The sequence below is a fragment of the Papaver somniferum genome, unplaced genomic scaffold (assembly GCF_003573695.1).
Source record: "Papaver somniferum cultivar HN1 unplaced genomic scaffold, ASM357369v1 unplaced-scaffold_128, whole genome shotgun sequence".
Classification (NCBI taxonomy): domain Eukaryota; kingdom Viridiplantae; phylum Streptophyta; class Magnoliopsida; order Ranunculales; family Papaveraceae; genus Papaver; species Papaver somniferum.
Window position 1 is genome coordinate 5,003,974 of NW_020621936.1, and position 17,286 is coordinate 5,021,259.

Genomic DNA, 17,286 nt, shown 5'->3' on the forward strand with positions numbered 1-17,286 from the left:
CCAGTGCCTTCTGGCAAGAGCTATTCAGATCATTGGGAACAAGATTGAATATGAGCACGGCCTACCATCCACAAACTGATGGCCAGACAAAACGGCTCAATGCTTGCTTAGAGAGTTATTTAAGGTGCATGAAAGGATACAAACCAAAGAATTGTATTAAGTAGCTCTTGATAGACGCATTTATGTGTCTATTTTCATCTCTTTTGTGTATTTTGTTAGTATCCATTTTTGCTTATTGTGGTGTTTTTATGTTTGTTTAGGTGTTTTTGGAGAAATACCCCTTGTGTAGAAAGAGTTGCTCAATAAGTAATGTTTTACACCCCGGAGAAATGCACCCCAGAAATGCACCGGAAACGTCCCAGAAATGTACCGGAGGATCCCAGAAAAATTATCATTTCCACCCCAAAATTATTATTTCCACCCAAATTACTATTCGCACCCCAGCACTCTGGATAAGGGGCACCTTCTTCTCAAATTCAAATAAACTTTTTGGCGGGAAAATTGGTTCATCAACTGGCAGAATTTCAATCGACAAAATGAAGGTGTTGTGGTGCGATTCAATGGCTCAAACTTGGTAGGAAGATGTGATATAGGTTAAGGAACACTTTTTGGGATTTTGGTTCGATCAAATTTGGCCATAATTAGCTGGACAATTCACGGAAGCAAAACAGGGAAACACGGGTTGGACACGGGATTGGAGAAGATTTGAGCGTGTTCTTCTCATGCATGAGGGCTCTAGCAACGTTGTGGGTCGTGTTTAAACACTTCTAGAGTGACCAGGATGGAAATCTATGCGTACCAGAGCAAGAATGGAAAGAAAATATTCCCAAGAATATTTTTCTTTACTGCCGAGTTAAAGAGAATTATATGGAGTAATTGAGGGAGATTCAACGAGCTGTAGGTGTATAAATATGTTCCCTGGGAGTACTAGAGAGGCTGTCGAGAGTTTGGGGAGGTTTGGAGGCGAGCAGAGAGGCGCAGGAGGAGTTGCAGAGAAGTTACCTGCTGCTGCTGCTGCTGCCATTAACACGCCTGAAGAACACGAAGAACGGACTCGCAGCAGCAGTCGTTCCTCAACAGTGAAATCGACTGTCGTCCGTGGGTCGTAGTTATTCAACGACAACAGCACCTCATCTCTGTCGTTGATTCTGGACGCCTTCTGTGGGTCGCAGAGTTCTGTTTTACATCAATTTCTTGTATTTCTCTTCATTGTAAAACACTTTTGAGCATCAATGAAATATTTTGAGAGAATTTTTACTATGATGAGTTAAACCCCAACACTGGGGCGACGGAGGAGGCCGAGCTTCATAAATGGGTAATTTTATTAATTCTTTTTAAGACTTTTGCATTAATTTAAAATTGAAATATGATTTGAATTAATTGGTTGTTATTTAATTTGATGATGTATGCTTGGCTTAGGTGTTTTGATACATCATGCTTAGGACTTACAATCAATATTTTGAAAATCTACTTTGGCAAAATAAGAGTCCATATAATTTATGTTTTGAGCGATTATTGTTGAGAATAAATCATTGAGCCCTATGTTATGAAAATTGGCCGAATCATTAGTCCCAGTACCTCTCTACCAATTTGTCTATATTTGTATATAATTTTTATAAATCTAAAAATCCTTCACCTTCACAAATCTTAGAGTTCGAACCTTTATTACTACAACCACCGAAAAATCTTTAATCAAATGGCGCCGCCGACGGGGATTTGTGCTTAGGTAGAATTTTCTTTAGGTTTATTATTACTATTATTTTTTTTTTAGAATTGTTTGTTCCTTTTTACGTTTCTTTTTGTCTTTATTTTGCAGGTTCAAAGTGAAAACTAAGGACTTGGAGAGGAAAAACCTTAAAGCGAAAAGCGAAAAGAGAAGAAAAAAAAGGACAATTTTAGGATTTAATTTTTAATTTTTTTTAGAGTGTGTGAGGAAAACTGTAATTTTTTTTTATTTATTTTGGACTTTGGACTTTGAAAAATTGGACTTTATTTTTTTTTAACCCTACGGAAGGGTATTATTATAAAAAAAAAAAAAAATTATTATATAAACTGTGTGCAGGGAAGGACGAGGATTACTATATCGTCTCGGCCCCTCGGGTTCGCACACGGCATAGGAGTCGTGGCCCGAGTCGACGACAACGGTTCATCGCCCGTCTGGTACGGGAGGTAAGTCCAATCGAAACACCCGCGAATCTCCTGCAAGCGGGTTACTGTCTGCCTTAAGGTGATAATTGTTTGAGGACGAACCGGACTGTCTTTATTTTCCTAGTAAAGGGCAAGGCCTGGCCTAAACAAGATAAGGGTTCGGATTTCATCACCGTTCTCTTCTTGCCCGCCTTAGGAAAACGAAACCGAACGCGAACCTAAGCTTTAAAATTTGGAATAGAACGAGACCGATAGGGTAACGAGCTTAATAGGAAACTCGTTCGAAAAATATTGGTTGCTCTTTAAGCAAACTCCAAAGTTCATGATGGTTTCTGTGAGTTGAATGCGTGACTGCGCCGCCTTGTGATAGCGGTGAGGCCTTGGGTATCAAAGCTCCACTGATCTTCCCTCGCCTCAATTCAACTTACTTTGACTCGGATTGATTCCAGAGGGGTTTGCTCAAATTGCAACGAATTCCCTTTCGAAAGATAGAAGCTGGTCTAGAAACAATCTAAGTGGAGCCATCATGCTTTTTGTTTGCTAGAAATCTTTAGGTTTGTTTTGGTGGAGTCGAGTCGGCTTTGTTTGTGGTTGTGTAGAATTCCCTTGCAATTAAGAATGTCAAACTGGTATGATAGAAGCCAATACAATGAGTATCGACCTGAATTTGAATATGGACATCATCAGTTTTATGACCATGGTGGGAATAGTAGTTGGGAACGCCAACCTTTTCAAGGTTATGGTTCATACCATAGTGTGCCCAATTACTATCCACACACGAATTGGTCTTACGAGCAAGAAAATCAGGAATATTATAGTACTAGTCATGCGTTTTTGGAAAATTACTTAAAAACTAGTCCTGATTATGACATTTATAAACCTGTTCAATCTCTAGAAGAAACCTACCAACAAATTCGAAGGGAGTATGAACGTGCAGATAGTTCAAGAGAAGAGAGTACACAACGGTCTAAGATATTCAATGAGACTTGTGAACATATAAGTGTTATGCTCAGTGAAATTCAAGCACGTTTAGAGGCAGAAAATGAACAGTTAGCTAATGCTGCTCGAAATAATCTAAATTTCCAAAATAGGGTTTCTAATTCTACCCTTGATATCAATAGTGAATATTTGCCTAATTTAGAGGACGAGGTTAGAATTGGTAACACTACTTGTTTTGATAAGGTTCGATCATTTTCATGCTATTATAATGATGATGATGAGAATAGTAGTAATGAAGAATCTGAAATATGTAGGCATAGTGATCAGGAATCTATTAATCCAATTGAGCTTTATAGTGATTATATTATTTCTAGTTCAAATCCAAATAATTTTTATGATTATTCACCTATTCAAAAGGACGAGGATTTGATTAGGGATACCACCTTTTTAGACGATGTAGTTCATGATCCTTTAGCCTACATAGTATTGGACAATCCATTATTTGATGAACTTATTAGTGGATCGGAGGAAGTAACTATGATTAACACCTTAGTTAATGAGCCTTTACTAGAAACTTTTTCTCATAATCCTTTATATGATGGTGGTTTAGAGGAACCGGTTTATCCTGAGAATCACCCACAAGATTACAACTTAGAAAAATCAATTGCCCATTTTCAAGAATCTGATGACATAGAAATTAGGGAAGTTGTGACCAGTCTATCTAGAGACACTGAAGACTCTAAGTTTGGGGGTAATCATCATTCTCCGTGTACTTTAACTCTTAGAAAGATCCCTTACTTGGGACTTGACATCAATGCCTCAACCATCTTACAAGATTATCTTCATACTCGTTTTCCCGAACCTCATGATGTCCAGGAAGAATTTCAGTCGTTAGAAACCCATCCTCTGGTTGATGTGGTTTGCCCAGGATATGATACCCAGATTGACTTTGTTTTCCCACCAAATACTTTTCTACCAATTGTGGGAACATATAAATTTCAGATGTGTCAATTATTAAGTTTTGAGACTAAACCTAATTACTTTAGGAGATTAGGGTCGACACATCTGTTTAAGGAAGACCACCACTCTCTTTGTGGTCAACTGTGTAAGTCAAATCTGATTGACTTTAAGGATCCCCATTTATTCAGGTTGTTATTATTTTTAATTGAGTTTTTCCAGACTTTTAAACCTGAACTGTTGGATCTTAGCTATGAGGAAGTGCATCCAATGAAAATTTTCTATCAAGATCCTTTCATAGAACCTGAACCTGAACCACAATGGGACATAGGTATCTTAATCAGGAAACTAGATAAGGGTATGCAGTACATGTTCATTTTCTTGGCTTGTTGCAGATTCCTTTTACTTGTGATAGCTCTATTTGGTTTCGATAACCCACAATTATTTCGGCTATTGCTATATGATTCGAGGAGATTAAACCTTTCTTAGTCTGGCTGAAGACTTTAAACTTAGCACTTCTTGGGAGGTAACCCAATCTCACGCAACACGGTAATATCCTTCAATAAATCTTTTACTTCAAATAGTAACCGTTTCTCCTTGTTCATGTTTTTAATTTTATCTTTAGAACATTGAGGACAATGTTAGATTTAAGTTTGGGGGTATGGGGAGAAACTTTTTAGTTGCGTAATAAATAAACTCCAGAGCCTAGAAATTTACGCCTATTAAGGATAGCACTAACCAATCTAAGTGGATGGAAACATTTTTGTTTTAGGAGTTGAGGGACCAATCTGACTAGATGGAAACATCTATAGAGTCTATTCATAAAAGCACAGAGCTCAGGTGTTAGAAATAACATGATAGTTTCGCCATATCTCGTCGAGTCCTTTTCACTTTCTATTTTTAGTTTTCTTTTATTTCAAGTGATTTGGTGGGGCACACGATTCAAGTTGTTACCTTTGCTAGGGTGAAATAGAGTGACTGAGTTACCTTTTCAAAAAAAAAAAAAAAAATTAGACCGGACCAGTTAGACCAATCGGAATAAGTATTAACACTTGGATAGCAATATGCGTGTGTTCTCCCTGTTTCCGTCGCCTAAGCAAGCGTGGAATGCAGGACCCGTGGGAACTATCGTGTAATCTGCTGACAAGAAGCATGCGCTTGGATCCAAAAGATCTATTCATGCCGTTAAAAAAAATAATAAAAAAAAATGGTTATTGTTATGTGTAGTCAACTGCTGGTTCCCTTGTATTTGCCAGTTTGTTGATCTAGATTTAAGTTATTGACCACTGGTTCCCTTGTATATGCCAGTGTGTTAATATTAGTCAGACCGGTATCTCAGTCATTTAGGTTAGGTTCATCTTGGAAGAGGCCTTCAGACAGATATGGGAAACACCGTTCGCTTTTCAACCATCTACATTTTTCTTTCCATCTTCTTAATCTTTTCATGTGATTAGTCTGACTCCGAGTATGATGTCCATCGTGAAACTATCTTAGTAGAGCTCTGTCACTTATATGAATTTTAGTATGCTTGAGTGCAAACTCGTATACATCAATTGGAATTTCGCGTCAGGGTACTTCCTCCTGTAATTAATAAGTATGCCAACCAAGGAGGTTCTTTAGTGCTTTCCAAGATTTTTCGTAGATAGCTAGGGTCTGGAGTATTGGTTTTTGTGGGTACACCTCTGATAAACCCACCCGAGATTAACTCGGTCACTTTTCAAGAATAAATTTTGCTCGAGGACTAGCAAATAATAAGTTTGGGGGTATTTGATAGACGCATTTATGTGTCTATTTTCATCTCTTTTGTGTATTTTGTTAGTATCCATTTTTGCTTATTGTGGTGTTTTTATGTTTGTTTAGGTGTTTTTGGAGAAATACCCCTTGTGTAGAAAGAGTTGCTCAATAAGTAATGTTTTACACCCCGGAGAAATGCACCCCAGAAATGCACCGGAAACGTCCCAGAAATGTACCGGAGGATCCCAGAAAAATTATCATTTCCACCCCAAAATTACTATTTCCACCCAAATTACTATTCGCACCCCAGCACTCTGGATAAGGGGCACCTTCTTCTCAAATTCAAATAAACTTTTTGGCGGGAAAATTGGTTCATCAACTGGCAGAATTTCAATCGACAAAATGAAGGTGTTGTGGTGCGATTCAATGGCTCAAACTTGGTAGGAAGATGTGATATAGGTTAAGGAACACTTTTTGGGCTTTTGGTTCGATCAAATTTGGCCATAATTAGCTGGACAATTCACGGAAGCAAAACAGGGAAACACGGGTTGGACACGGGATTGGAGAAGATTTGAGCGTGTTCTTCTCATGCATGAGGGCTCTAGCAACGTTGTGGGTCGTGTTTAAACACTTCTAGAATGACCAGGATGGAAATCTATGCGTACCAGAGCAAGAATGGAAAGAAAATATTCCCAAGAATATTTTTCTTTACTGCCGAGTTAAAGAGAATTATATGGAGTAATTGAGGGAGATTCAACGAGCTGTAGGTGTATAAATATGTTCCCTGGGAGTACTAGAGAGGCTGTCGAGAGTTTGGGGAGGTTTGGAGGCGAGCAGAGAGGCGCAGGAGGAGTTGCAGAGAAGTTACCTGCTGCTGCTGCTGCCATTAACACGCCTGAAGAACACGAAGAACGGACTCGCAGCAGCAGTCGTTCCTCAACAGTGAAATCGACTGTCGTCCGTGGGTCGTAGTTATTCAACGACAACAACACCTCATCTCTGTCGTTGATTCTGGACGCCTTCTGTGGGTCGCAGAGTTCTGTTTTACATCAATTTCTTGTATTTCTCTTCATTGTAAAACACTTTTGAGCATCAATGAAATATTTTGAGAGAATTTTTACTATGATGAGTTAAACCCCAACACTGGGGCGACGGAGGAGGCCGAGCTTCATAAATGGGTAATTTTATTAATTCTTTTTAAGACTTTTGCATTAATTTAAAATTGAAATATGATTTGAATTAATTGGTTGTTATTTAATTTGATGATGTATGCTTGGCTTAGGTGTTTTGATACATCATGCTTAGGACTTACAATCAATATTTTGAAAATCTACTTTGGCAAAATAAGAGTCCATATAATTTATGTTTTGAGCGATTATTGTTGAGAATAAATCATTGAGCCCTATGTTATGAAAATTGGCCGAATCATTAGTCCCAGTACCTCTCTACCAATTTGTCTATATTTGTATATAATTTTTATAAATCTAAAAATCCTTCACCTTCACAAATCTTAGAGTTCGAACCTTTATTACTACAACCACCGAAAAATCTTTAATCAGCTCTCCCTTGCAGAATGGTGGTACAATACCAATTACCATTCTAGTTTAAAAATGTCTCCTTTTTCTGCTCTGTATGGATATGCACCTCCACATCTAGCTTTTCCTGTGGAAGTTACTTCATCAGTAGCTGCTGTTGAAAGTTACTTGAGGGACAGGGATGCAATGCTGGATCTTCTCAAGGAGTCTCGTCATAAATCTCAGGAATGGATGAAGTTTTTTGATGATAAGAAGAGATCTGACAGGTCATTTGAAGTGGGTGACCAAGTTTTTCTCAAGTTACAGCCATACAGGCAATCTTCTATGGCTGTAAGGAGCAACTTCAAACTCTCAACAAGATATTATGACCCATTCCAGGTGACTCAAAAAATTGGATCAGTTGCTTACAGATTAGCTCTCCCTGCAGCCTCCAAAATACATCCAGTTTTCCATGTGTCTCAGCTCAAGAATAAACTGGGAACAACTGCCATCACTGTCCCATCCCTGCCACTCACAGATGAAGAAGGTGAAATTGTCTTGATTCCAATTGCTGCATCGGATTATCATCAGGATTATCGTCAAGGCAGAGCAGTCCAACAAGTTCTTATTCAATGGTCTCATACAACACCAGATGATGCTACATGGGAAGATGTTGCCAATGTTCAAGCTTATTTCCTTAAGTTTAATCTTTGAGGACAAAGATTGTGCGAAGGGGAGGGTAATTGTCAAATCCCAGCCATGACATCCCTGAGTAACTTGTGGGTGTGGCAAGAATGCATCCGTACAACAGTAAAAATTCCAGTTTAGATTTAAGTTATCTGTTTTTGACGTAGGAGATGCAACCACGTATAAGGTTGTTAGGCGCTAGGTCTTAGACTTTAGGGTTTTAGTTTCTTTAAAGTCTGTAGCGATTTTGTAAGAGAGGCAGAAAAGAAGAAAACCGATCTGAGGCTGTACTCTGTTGAGTGTAGAAGTAACTTATCGAACTGTGTACTTCTTGTTTATCTGATTAATCATCTTAGTCTTGTCAAGATCAAGTACGATTCTTGATAGGAGGATATAATTACTTTGGGGGTATATTCGTTTTAGCTTGGCTAATAGCCAATTTAGGATTGATAGGAGGATATAATTATTTTGGGGAGGATATATTCGTTTTTAGCTTGGCTAATAGCTAATTTAGGACTATAGATTTGAACATCCAATTCACAACCAATTGACAAAAATTAAATGTATAGTCAGATTCGAACATGAGACAACAGGCATACGAGACTACACCATCTACCACTGCGCCAACTCGGCTGTTGGTGGGAGGGTATATTCGTGCCTGAAAAATAAGGGTATTTAATTAATGCGTCCTAGGAGTATTAGTGTGGCACGAAAGTGTACCGGGCAGAACCTTTCCATCTCTTAATATAAATTGGAACTCTCCCTCATCTCGCACACATTCTCTGCATCTTAATCTTATCTCTAGGCCGTCTTTATTTCTTCGTTGTGAAAACCCACTTCAAACCATGGAGTACTCATCATCAAACAAGTCAATTATGCCGAAATCATCAAAGAAGAAACCAGCATCAGCGTATATGGGACCACCAGTACGTATATGTCTTTCGATCTAGCATATAACATTTCTTATTTATGGTTAAATCGATACATTTTAAAAAGCAGAAAAGTGATCTCAGCCTTTTTAATTAATGGGTTCTACCTAGGGTGTCTATGTTCAGTCTATTTTAATCAGTGGTGCTGGTTTTCTGGTTGCAGATTAAATCAATTTTTATGTTTTATGATTTTGTTTTCTCCGTAAATCCCTCGATCTTTTAGAGAAATTGAGATTAATTACTGTATTAAATTTCTTGGTGGTGTTTTTTTTCTGAAAGATTTCATGTAAATTGAATGTTAATCTATACAAGGAAAGTTAATCTATATAGAGAAAGTACATATTCATTGCTAATCGGAAAATTCGTACAATAACTGACGGTATATATCTTGGGAGACTGGAAAAGGAAAGGAAAAGGAAGGAATTACAGAAAATGGTGGATGGGATTAAGCGGGAGTGGTTGAAGAAAGGAGTTACGGTGAAGAAGGTGGTGATTGACGGTGAGGTGGTGGAGGGTGAGGCGGTGGAGGAAGAGGAGGAAAACGATGAGGATGAGGAAAGCGATGAGGATGAGAAGAAGAAGATCAACGATTCAGTTTGAGGGAAATAATGCTAGACAATTACAACTGCTTATTTAGCATTAAGGATTGACAAATTCCAGGTATTAGTAAGAGCAAGTCTTATGGTGGAATCCATCCATCTTCCATCTTCCACGCCACCTCAGCACTTGGAACTGTGGATGGAAGCGCAAGTGTAATGGTGGAATAGTAGAAACGCTATTCTTAATGGAGCTAAAAAAACGCAATTAAGAATGGAGTTAAAAAAACGCTATTAAGAATGGAGCTTTTTTCTCGGCCGTTAGATTTCAACAACTCATTTTAAATCTACGGATAAAAAAAAACGCAATTCTTAATGGCGTTTTTTTAGCGCTATTCTTATTAGCGTTTAGCGCTATTCTTATTGGCGTTCAGATGGATTCCACGAAATCGTGGAACCTTGCTTGGATTTTCTGTGGAAGACCCCAACTTGGAAGCCACTAGACTTGACATTCCATGGTTTTTCCACACTTGGAATAGTTTGGATTCCACCATAAGACTTGCTCTAATAGTAGTAGTAGTTTTGATGGATGAAACTCTAAACTCCAAACTTTTATATGTTTATATGTATGGAGTATCTATCTATTTTAATTTTATGTTCTGTTTAAACGATTTTACCTATGTGATGATGATGAAACAATTATTAGTATGATGTAACTCTTATGTAAACTATGTATGTGCTTCTAAACTCTTATGCTGATCAGATGTTGAGTTCGAGTTGCTTCTCAGCAATTAGGGTGTAAAACTAGTGCAGGAATAAATTCTAGGGTGTGAAAGGTCTAAAACTCTAGGAATTATGTATTCCGGCTCTTCATGTGGCAGGGAATTTGCTAACGAGCTTTTGCCTACCGTAATAGGGAAGGTAGTATAAGTTCAATCAAACTTTTGCTTCCAAAGTAAGGATTTATTTATTTTGTTATTATTACTTGGAACAATTTATTTTGTGATTATAACTCGGATTAAGTACAAATTTGTATAGGTTGCCAAATTGGAGTAGTTAGTGTGTGGCAGTGAAGTATTTTCTATCTTGTTGGCTCAGTTGTTTCCTTCTAGTACTTTCTTAATGAATGAAGTGTTTTCTATCTTGTTGGCTCAGTGGTTTCCTTCAAGTTACTTTCTTGAATCTGAGTTTAGTGTGCCAATGAAGTTTTTTCTATCTTGTTGGCACATTGGTTTCTTTATAGTTACTTTCTTGAGCTCTTTCTAGTTACTTTCTTGAACGAAGCTCCTGAATATTACCTATTCGGTCGGAACAGCTGGACCGACAGTGTGAGTTGGACGATGAATTAAAGTCATTTCTTTTGAATATGATGGTACTCCATATCCTAATAAATGGAAGAGGGAAAACAGGTATTTACTGTTTAAAAGTCTTCAACTAACTTGAAGCAACTTTTAGGCTGTAAAGGACTTCAGCTAAGAGAATTAGTTGTATAGAGTATTAAGAGGCGTAAGGAGCGTGAATATAACTGAATTACTGAGACGGTGGATTAGTATCAACTATATTCCAGTGCGAAGTTATTTGTAGTAGGCTAGTGTCTTTAGCGGCTTAATTCAGTTTGATGTTCAATCTGGACTAGGTCCCGGGTTTTTTCTGCATTTGCGATTTTCTCGTTAACAAAATTTATGGTGTCTGTGTTATTTCTTTTTCCGCATTATATTTATTTGTCTTTATAGTTGAAATATCACAAGTTGTACGTAAATCAATCAAAATAGATACGTCCATTGTAATTGTTGGATACGACTTGATTGATCTTGGATATTGATCTTTGAAATCATCTAAGAACTCTGGTATAATCAGGTTCACGGACTTGTCTTCGTTTACATATTGATTATGAGAGAAAGAGATATAAACTCTTCATAAAATTCCTGATTGAGATTCATTAAGTTGTAACTCTCGGAATTGTATTTAAGTTTAGTCCATACAGGTTGCCTAAGAAAAAGTTTGTGGTGTATTTTGGTACCCTCGCATTTTCACCATATAACAGTTATCGATAGTTATATTTTATAAATCTGTCCCAAACCAATTTCTTGTAGACACTAAATTAAGATTACTAAGGATGGGTATTACAGTCTACCCTACTGGAAAATAATTTCTCCCACAAAAACGAAGTTTATTTCGTCATCAAAAAAATACAGATGAGAACGACGAATAACATCCTCACGCTCCCAAGAAGCTTGTCGCTCGTCTTTTGGATTCCATAGCATATTAACAAATGGTATTTCCCGAGACCATAATTGTTAACTTGTCATTCTACAATACGAATAGCCTTATCTTCATAAGTGGCCTCCAGTTTCATAACCAACTCACTTAGGTATGCTTGTTGAGCTCTCCCCTCATCTCTTAAGTGTCTACGTAGCATAGAACACATGAAATAAGTTGTGCACTCCAGATAAATGCGGTGGTAACTCCAACTTGTATGCCACATTTCCAATCTTCTTACTTATAGGGAAAGGTCCTATAAACCTATGTGTCAATTTCCTTTTCATCCCAGACCTTATGACTCCTTTAATAGGGGACATCTTGAGTAATATTTCATCCCCAACTTCAAGCGGTATTGGTCGTCGTTTCCTATCTACATAACTTTTGTGCCTGCTCTGGGATTTATAAAAGCAATCCTTAAACACTAGAATTTTCTTCATAGTTAGTTGATCCAAATCGGGTTCCAAAAATATCCTTTCATCCACTTTTATCCAACACACCGGTGAACGACAAGGTCTTCCATGAAGATCTTCAAAAGGATCCATACCAATGCTCGACTAATAATTATTATTGCACGCAAATTCTGCCCACTGTAAGTGTTCATCCCATTTTTCTTGGAAATCTAGCACACATGCTCGAAGCATATCCTCAAATATTTGATTTACTCTCTTTGTCTGACCATCGGTCTGAGGATGGTGTGAGGATGAAACGAAGTACTAAGATACAACTCTGAACCCATATTTTGTTGAAATGCTCTCCTAAATTTGGAAGTGAATTGAGCACCCCTATCATAAATAATTGTGACTGGCACCCCATGCAATACATAATCTTTTATACATAGAGATTGCACAATTTATCTACTCTATCAGTAGTATGCACTGGTAAGAAGTGTGTCGGCTTAGTCAGTCGATCCACAATTACCCAAATAGAGATATGTCCTTTCTTTTATCTCGGTAGTCCAACTATTAAATCCATGGAGATATTTGATGTAGTTTTGAAAATGATAGTAAAGTTCGTTCAACTCGGACTTGATGAGATTCGATTTAGTCTTAAAAATAGAAAACACTAAAACTAATAAAAATATATATACAAGATTGTCACGATAACGAGAAATACCAGGACTTCAGATTCCACCATTAATCACATTCAATTGGTTCATATAATGACTCATAACAATTCTACCTCTTTTGTTGACTCTTTTCATTGCCGAAAGTAGATTTCTAAAACACTAGATGTAAGTCACAAGCATGGTATATCAAAAGCTCTTACGTCTAAGCATACACCATCAAACGAAATCACAACTAATTAATGAAAATCATAAATCAATTGAATCAAGTGCAAAAAATCATAAAGAATCAAATATAGTTACCAAACAATTGTGAAATAAGGCTTCCTCCATCGTCCCAGTGTTGGGGTTTAGCTCCTCATGGTCAAAACACGCTCAAAAGATAGAAACATGGCTCAATAGGTGTTTTTATTGAAGAACTATAATGGAACAGAGATTCGAACGCTTCCTTACTGTTACAAACGTCACTGTTATAATTGGGTTGCTGTTACAAAGGAAAGATGACTGTTTTATTATAAACTGTGATTTATTCGTCGTGTTCTTCTTCCTCTTCTCCGGCAGTCTCGCCTGCAGCTTCGCTGCAACTCCACCTGCAGCTACCCTCCAACTCTGCTCGGTCCCCAAATTCTCGATCCCTATCTTTGACTTCACCCAACTCCTTTTATACGCACTACCGGCAGAAAATATGGCGAGAAATCCCTGAGATATCTCTCGGTTTCTTCTATCAAAAGTCACATGAATTGTTTCTCTCATTATCTTGAGGCATCCACTATTTTGTTAAAACTCTCTATATTTGATAACATAAGATCTTAGGGTTTATCTTCTTTCGAATCACACGTAATTTCCAAATACACCCCGTACACCCATGAAACTCTCCTTACTGGATTATCGAGTAAACATGGAAATCATTCCTTTTTTTATCGAAACTATCCAACTACCTTCCCTGTTTATCTCTTATACGCATCTTCTAGCTCCTTCGATCTTCTTTGTCAGGATAATACCAAAATATGCAGAGCTATATTTCCTTTCTTTACACTTAACTCCGTCTTATTAATCCAAAATCCCAAGAGTTTTTCCACGATCCTGTTTTCAAGAGAAGGATATGGTAACTTCCTGTATTCTCAATATGAACCCGAGTACCAAGCCTGTTTCGATAAAACAGGGTATTATCAAACCATCTGCACGCGCAAACTCAAGTAAATCCCGTCCTGTTTTGTCTCAAAAGATTGATTTCAATCCAAATCTTAGCAAATCCCCAAGACCTTCTCAACCAATTCTTCCCGCACTCAACTGCCAATAATAGTTCCCGTGAAACTTTCTTTGTGGTTTAGCCGAGATGTAAAGATACCAAATACATTAGCAGCCCTGTCTCGTGTATTAGGCCCAAATGAATCCATGTCCAAGAAGAGCTCCGGTTAAAACTCTGCCCAGAAAACTCGCTGCTAAATAATTGTTTTCCCGCCAAAAATGGGTTTTAAAAGAGGAAGATGGGTGCTCCCTTAACCTCTGCTGGGGTGCCATTAGCCGTGGGTGCATATAGTAGATGTGGGGTGCAAACAACGGTGGGTCACCCCTTGCCAAGTGTGCACCCCTTATCCATTTGAGGGGTGACTTCAGTAATTTTCTCCGGAGAGTCCAAATACCACTTTTCGAGCAAATTTATGTTGCACACCTTATTTCTCCAAAAACACCTACAAAAACATAAAATAATCAAATAACCACAAAATCGAGCACTAACAATACACATAATTTAGACCAAAATAGACACATAAATGCGTCTATCAAATACCTCCAAATTTATTATTTGCTAATCCTCGAACAAATCAATTCTACAAAATAAAATTCTAACTCACTTCACATGCATCATCGATTGCATTTAGCGTATGCAATAAGCCTTTAAACCCCTAGGTGGCCCTAGTGGCCGAGTTATAGTCTGGGGAGGGCTTACCAGAGATATACCCACAAAACCTCTACTCCAGACCCTAGCTATCTACGCAGAACCTTGGAAGGCACTAAAGAATCTCCTTGGTTGGCATACTTATTGACTACATGAGGAAGTACCCTGATGCGAAATTCCAATTGATGTACACGAGTTTGCACTCAAGCATACTAAAATTCATAATAAGTGACAGAGCTCTACTTAGATAGTCGCACTATGGACATAAATATCCGGAGTCAAACAAATCACATGAATAGATTAAGAGATGGATATAGAGAAAAACATAGATATTTTTAATGTTGACTAGGTGAACGGTGTTTTCATATCTGTCTGAAGGTCACTGCCAAAATGAACCTATTCTAATGGACCGAGATAATGGTCTGACTAATATCAATAATACTGGCATATACAAGCGAACCAGTGGTCGATTTTATTAAACAATTTATTCTGTTTGGTCTGATGGTCTGGTCTCAAATATTATTTTTTTTCAACTCCCCCCCCACCCGGTATCTCAATCACTCTATTTCACCCTAACAGTGGTAACAACTTGAATCGTGAGCCCCACCTAATCACTTAGAGAAACATATTTTAAAAAGAAAACAAAATAAAAACAGAAGCGAAAAGGACTCAACGAGATATGACGAATACCATGTTATTTCTAACACCTGAGCGTTGTGCTTTTATGGATAGACTCTTTAGATGTTTCCATCTACTCAGATTGGTTCCTCAACTCCTACAATCAAGATGCTTCCATCCACTTAGATTGGTTAGTGCCATCCTCAATAAGCATAAATTTCTAGGATCTGGAGTTTAATTGTTGCAACTAAAAAAGTTTCTCCTGTACCCTCAAACTTAGATGTAACATTGTCCTCAATGTTCTAAAGATGAAATTAAAAGCATGAACAAGGAGAAACTGTTACCATCTGAATCAAAAGAGTTAAAGAAAGATATTACCGTGTCGCATGAATATTGGGTTACCTCCTAAGAAGTGCTAAGTTTAAGGTCTAAGATTAGTCACCTCATAAAATCATAAAGTAGTAGCCGGAATATCTGTGGGTCATCAAAACCAAATAGAGCTATCACAAGTAAAAGAAATCTGCGACATGCCAAGAAAATTAACAAATAAATCACACCCTTGTATAGTTTCATGTTTAAGACAACTACATCTAGATGTGGTTCAGGTTCAGGTTCTATAACTGGGTCCACATAAAGTATTTTCATGGGTTGCATTTCCTCGTAGCTAAGATCCAAATCAGGTATTAGAGCCTGGAAATACCCAAGTAAAAACTTAGAAGCACATAATAATAACCTAAATAAATGGGGATCCTTAAAGTCAATCAGGTTTGACTCACACAATTGACCACGATGAAAGTGGTGGTCAATTTTAGGCAAATGTGTCGATTCTAATTTTCTAAAGTACTTAGGTTTAGTCTCAAAACTAAATAATGCACACATCTGAAACTTATACGTCCCACAATTGGTTGATAAATATTTGGTGGGAAAAAAAAATCAATTTGGGTATCATATCCTGGGTAAACCACATCAACCAGAGGATGAGTTTCTAACAACTGAACTTCTTTATGGACATCACTAGGTTCGGGAAACGTGTATGAAGATAATTTTTAAAATGGTTGAGGCACATATGTCAAGTCCCAAGTGAGGGATCTCTGTGAGAGATAAAGGGAAGGAACATAGAGAATGATAATCACCCCCAAACTTAGAGTTTTTGGTGACTCTATATAGACTAGCTACAATTTCCCTAATTTCTAGATCGTCAAAATCCTGAAAATAGTCAATTGATTCTTCTAGGCTATACTCAGGTGATGCATCCTCACTAATATTTAAAAGCTCCACGAGTTCATCTTCTTCATCTAAGACTATTGTTTTTAAATCGTTAGACTCTAAACTAATATTCTCAGAATAAACTCGTTTTTCACTACTATCATCGGCTTCGTAAAAAGGAAATTCTACATCGTCTAAAACAGTATCTCTAGTCAAATCCTCGTCCTTTTGAATAGGTGAATAATTGTTAAAATTATTAGGATCTGAACCAGAAATAACCTTATCATTATAAAGCTCAATTGGAGTAGCAAATTCCTGATCACTATGCCTATTTATTTCAAATTCTTCATCAACACTATCCTCATAATAATCATCATTATAATAACATGAAAATGGTTGAACCTCATCTAAACAAGTAGTGTTACCAATTCTAACCTCGTCATCTTGATTATGTGAATAATTATCTTCATTTTCAAGGGTACTATTGGAAACACTATATTGGAAATTAAGATTATTTTGAGAAGTTCTTTTCTGGGCCTCTAACAAAAGATTCTGAGTCAACTCACATGACTTCCTGATTTTATCTAGAAAAGAAGGTTCACACGTTGCATTGCTTTCGTCCATAACTGAGTTAATCATCTCAGCTGAACTACGTGTCGACTCAAGTAACTTTTGTGTCGACTCAACTAACTTACGTGCGGACTCTAGTAGAGAGGAATTTTGCTTGTACGACCGGTGGGCGTATGGATAGTAATTGGGCTCACCATGGTATGGACCATAACCTTCAAAAGGCTTA

General features: G+C 37.5%; 2 protein-coding genes across 2 annotated transcripts; both read left to right on the forward strand.

Annotated features, from left to right (window-relative positions):
* The first annotated feature begins 7,388 nt into the window (after positions 1 to 7,388).
* Positions 7,389 to 8,006, forward strand: LOC113331843. The gene has a single exon (XM_026578497.1). It carries the CDS (start codon positions 7,389 to 7,391, stop codon positions 8,004 to 8,006), a length of 618 nt encoding a protein of 205 aa, XP_026434282.1.
* A 771-nt stretch (positions 8,007 to 8,777) lies between these two features.
* LOC113331757 (F-actin-monooxygenase MICAL3-like) lies at positions 8,778 to 9,616 on the forward strand. Its single transcript, XM_026578400.1, has 2 exons — positions 8,778 to 8,905; positions 9,314 to 9,616. Exons 1-2 carry the CDS (start codon positions 8,825 to 8,827, stop codon positions 9,506 to 9,508), a joined length of 276 nt encoding a protein of 91 aa, XP_026434185.1. The 5' UTR covers positions 8,778 to 8,824; the 3' UTR covers positions 9,509 to 9,616.
* The last annotated feature ends 7,670 nt before the right edge of the window (positions 9,617 to 17,286 follow it).

Coding starts and splice junctions, on each gene's coding strand:
- LOC113331843 (XM_026578497.1), top strand. CDS start 7,389: ATGTCTCCTTTTTCTGCTCTGTATGGATATGCACCTCCACATCTAGCT.
- LOC113331757 (XM_026578400.1), top strand. CDS start 8,825: ATGGAGTACTCATCATCAAACAAGTCAATTATGCCGAAATCATCAAAG. Junction 8,906..9,313: donor CAGCGTATATGGGACCACCA/GTACGTATATGT, acceptor AGACTGGAAAAG/GAAAGGAAAAGGAAGGAATT.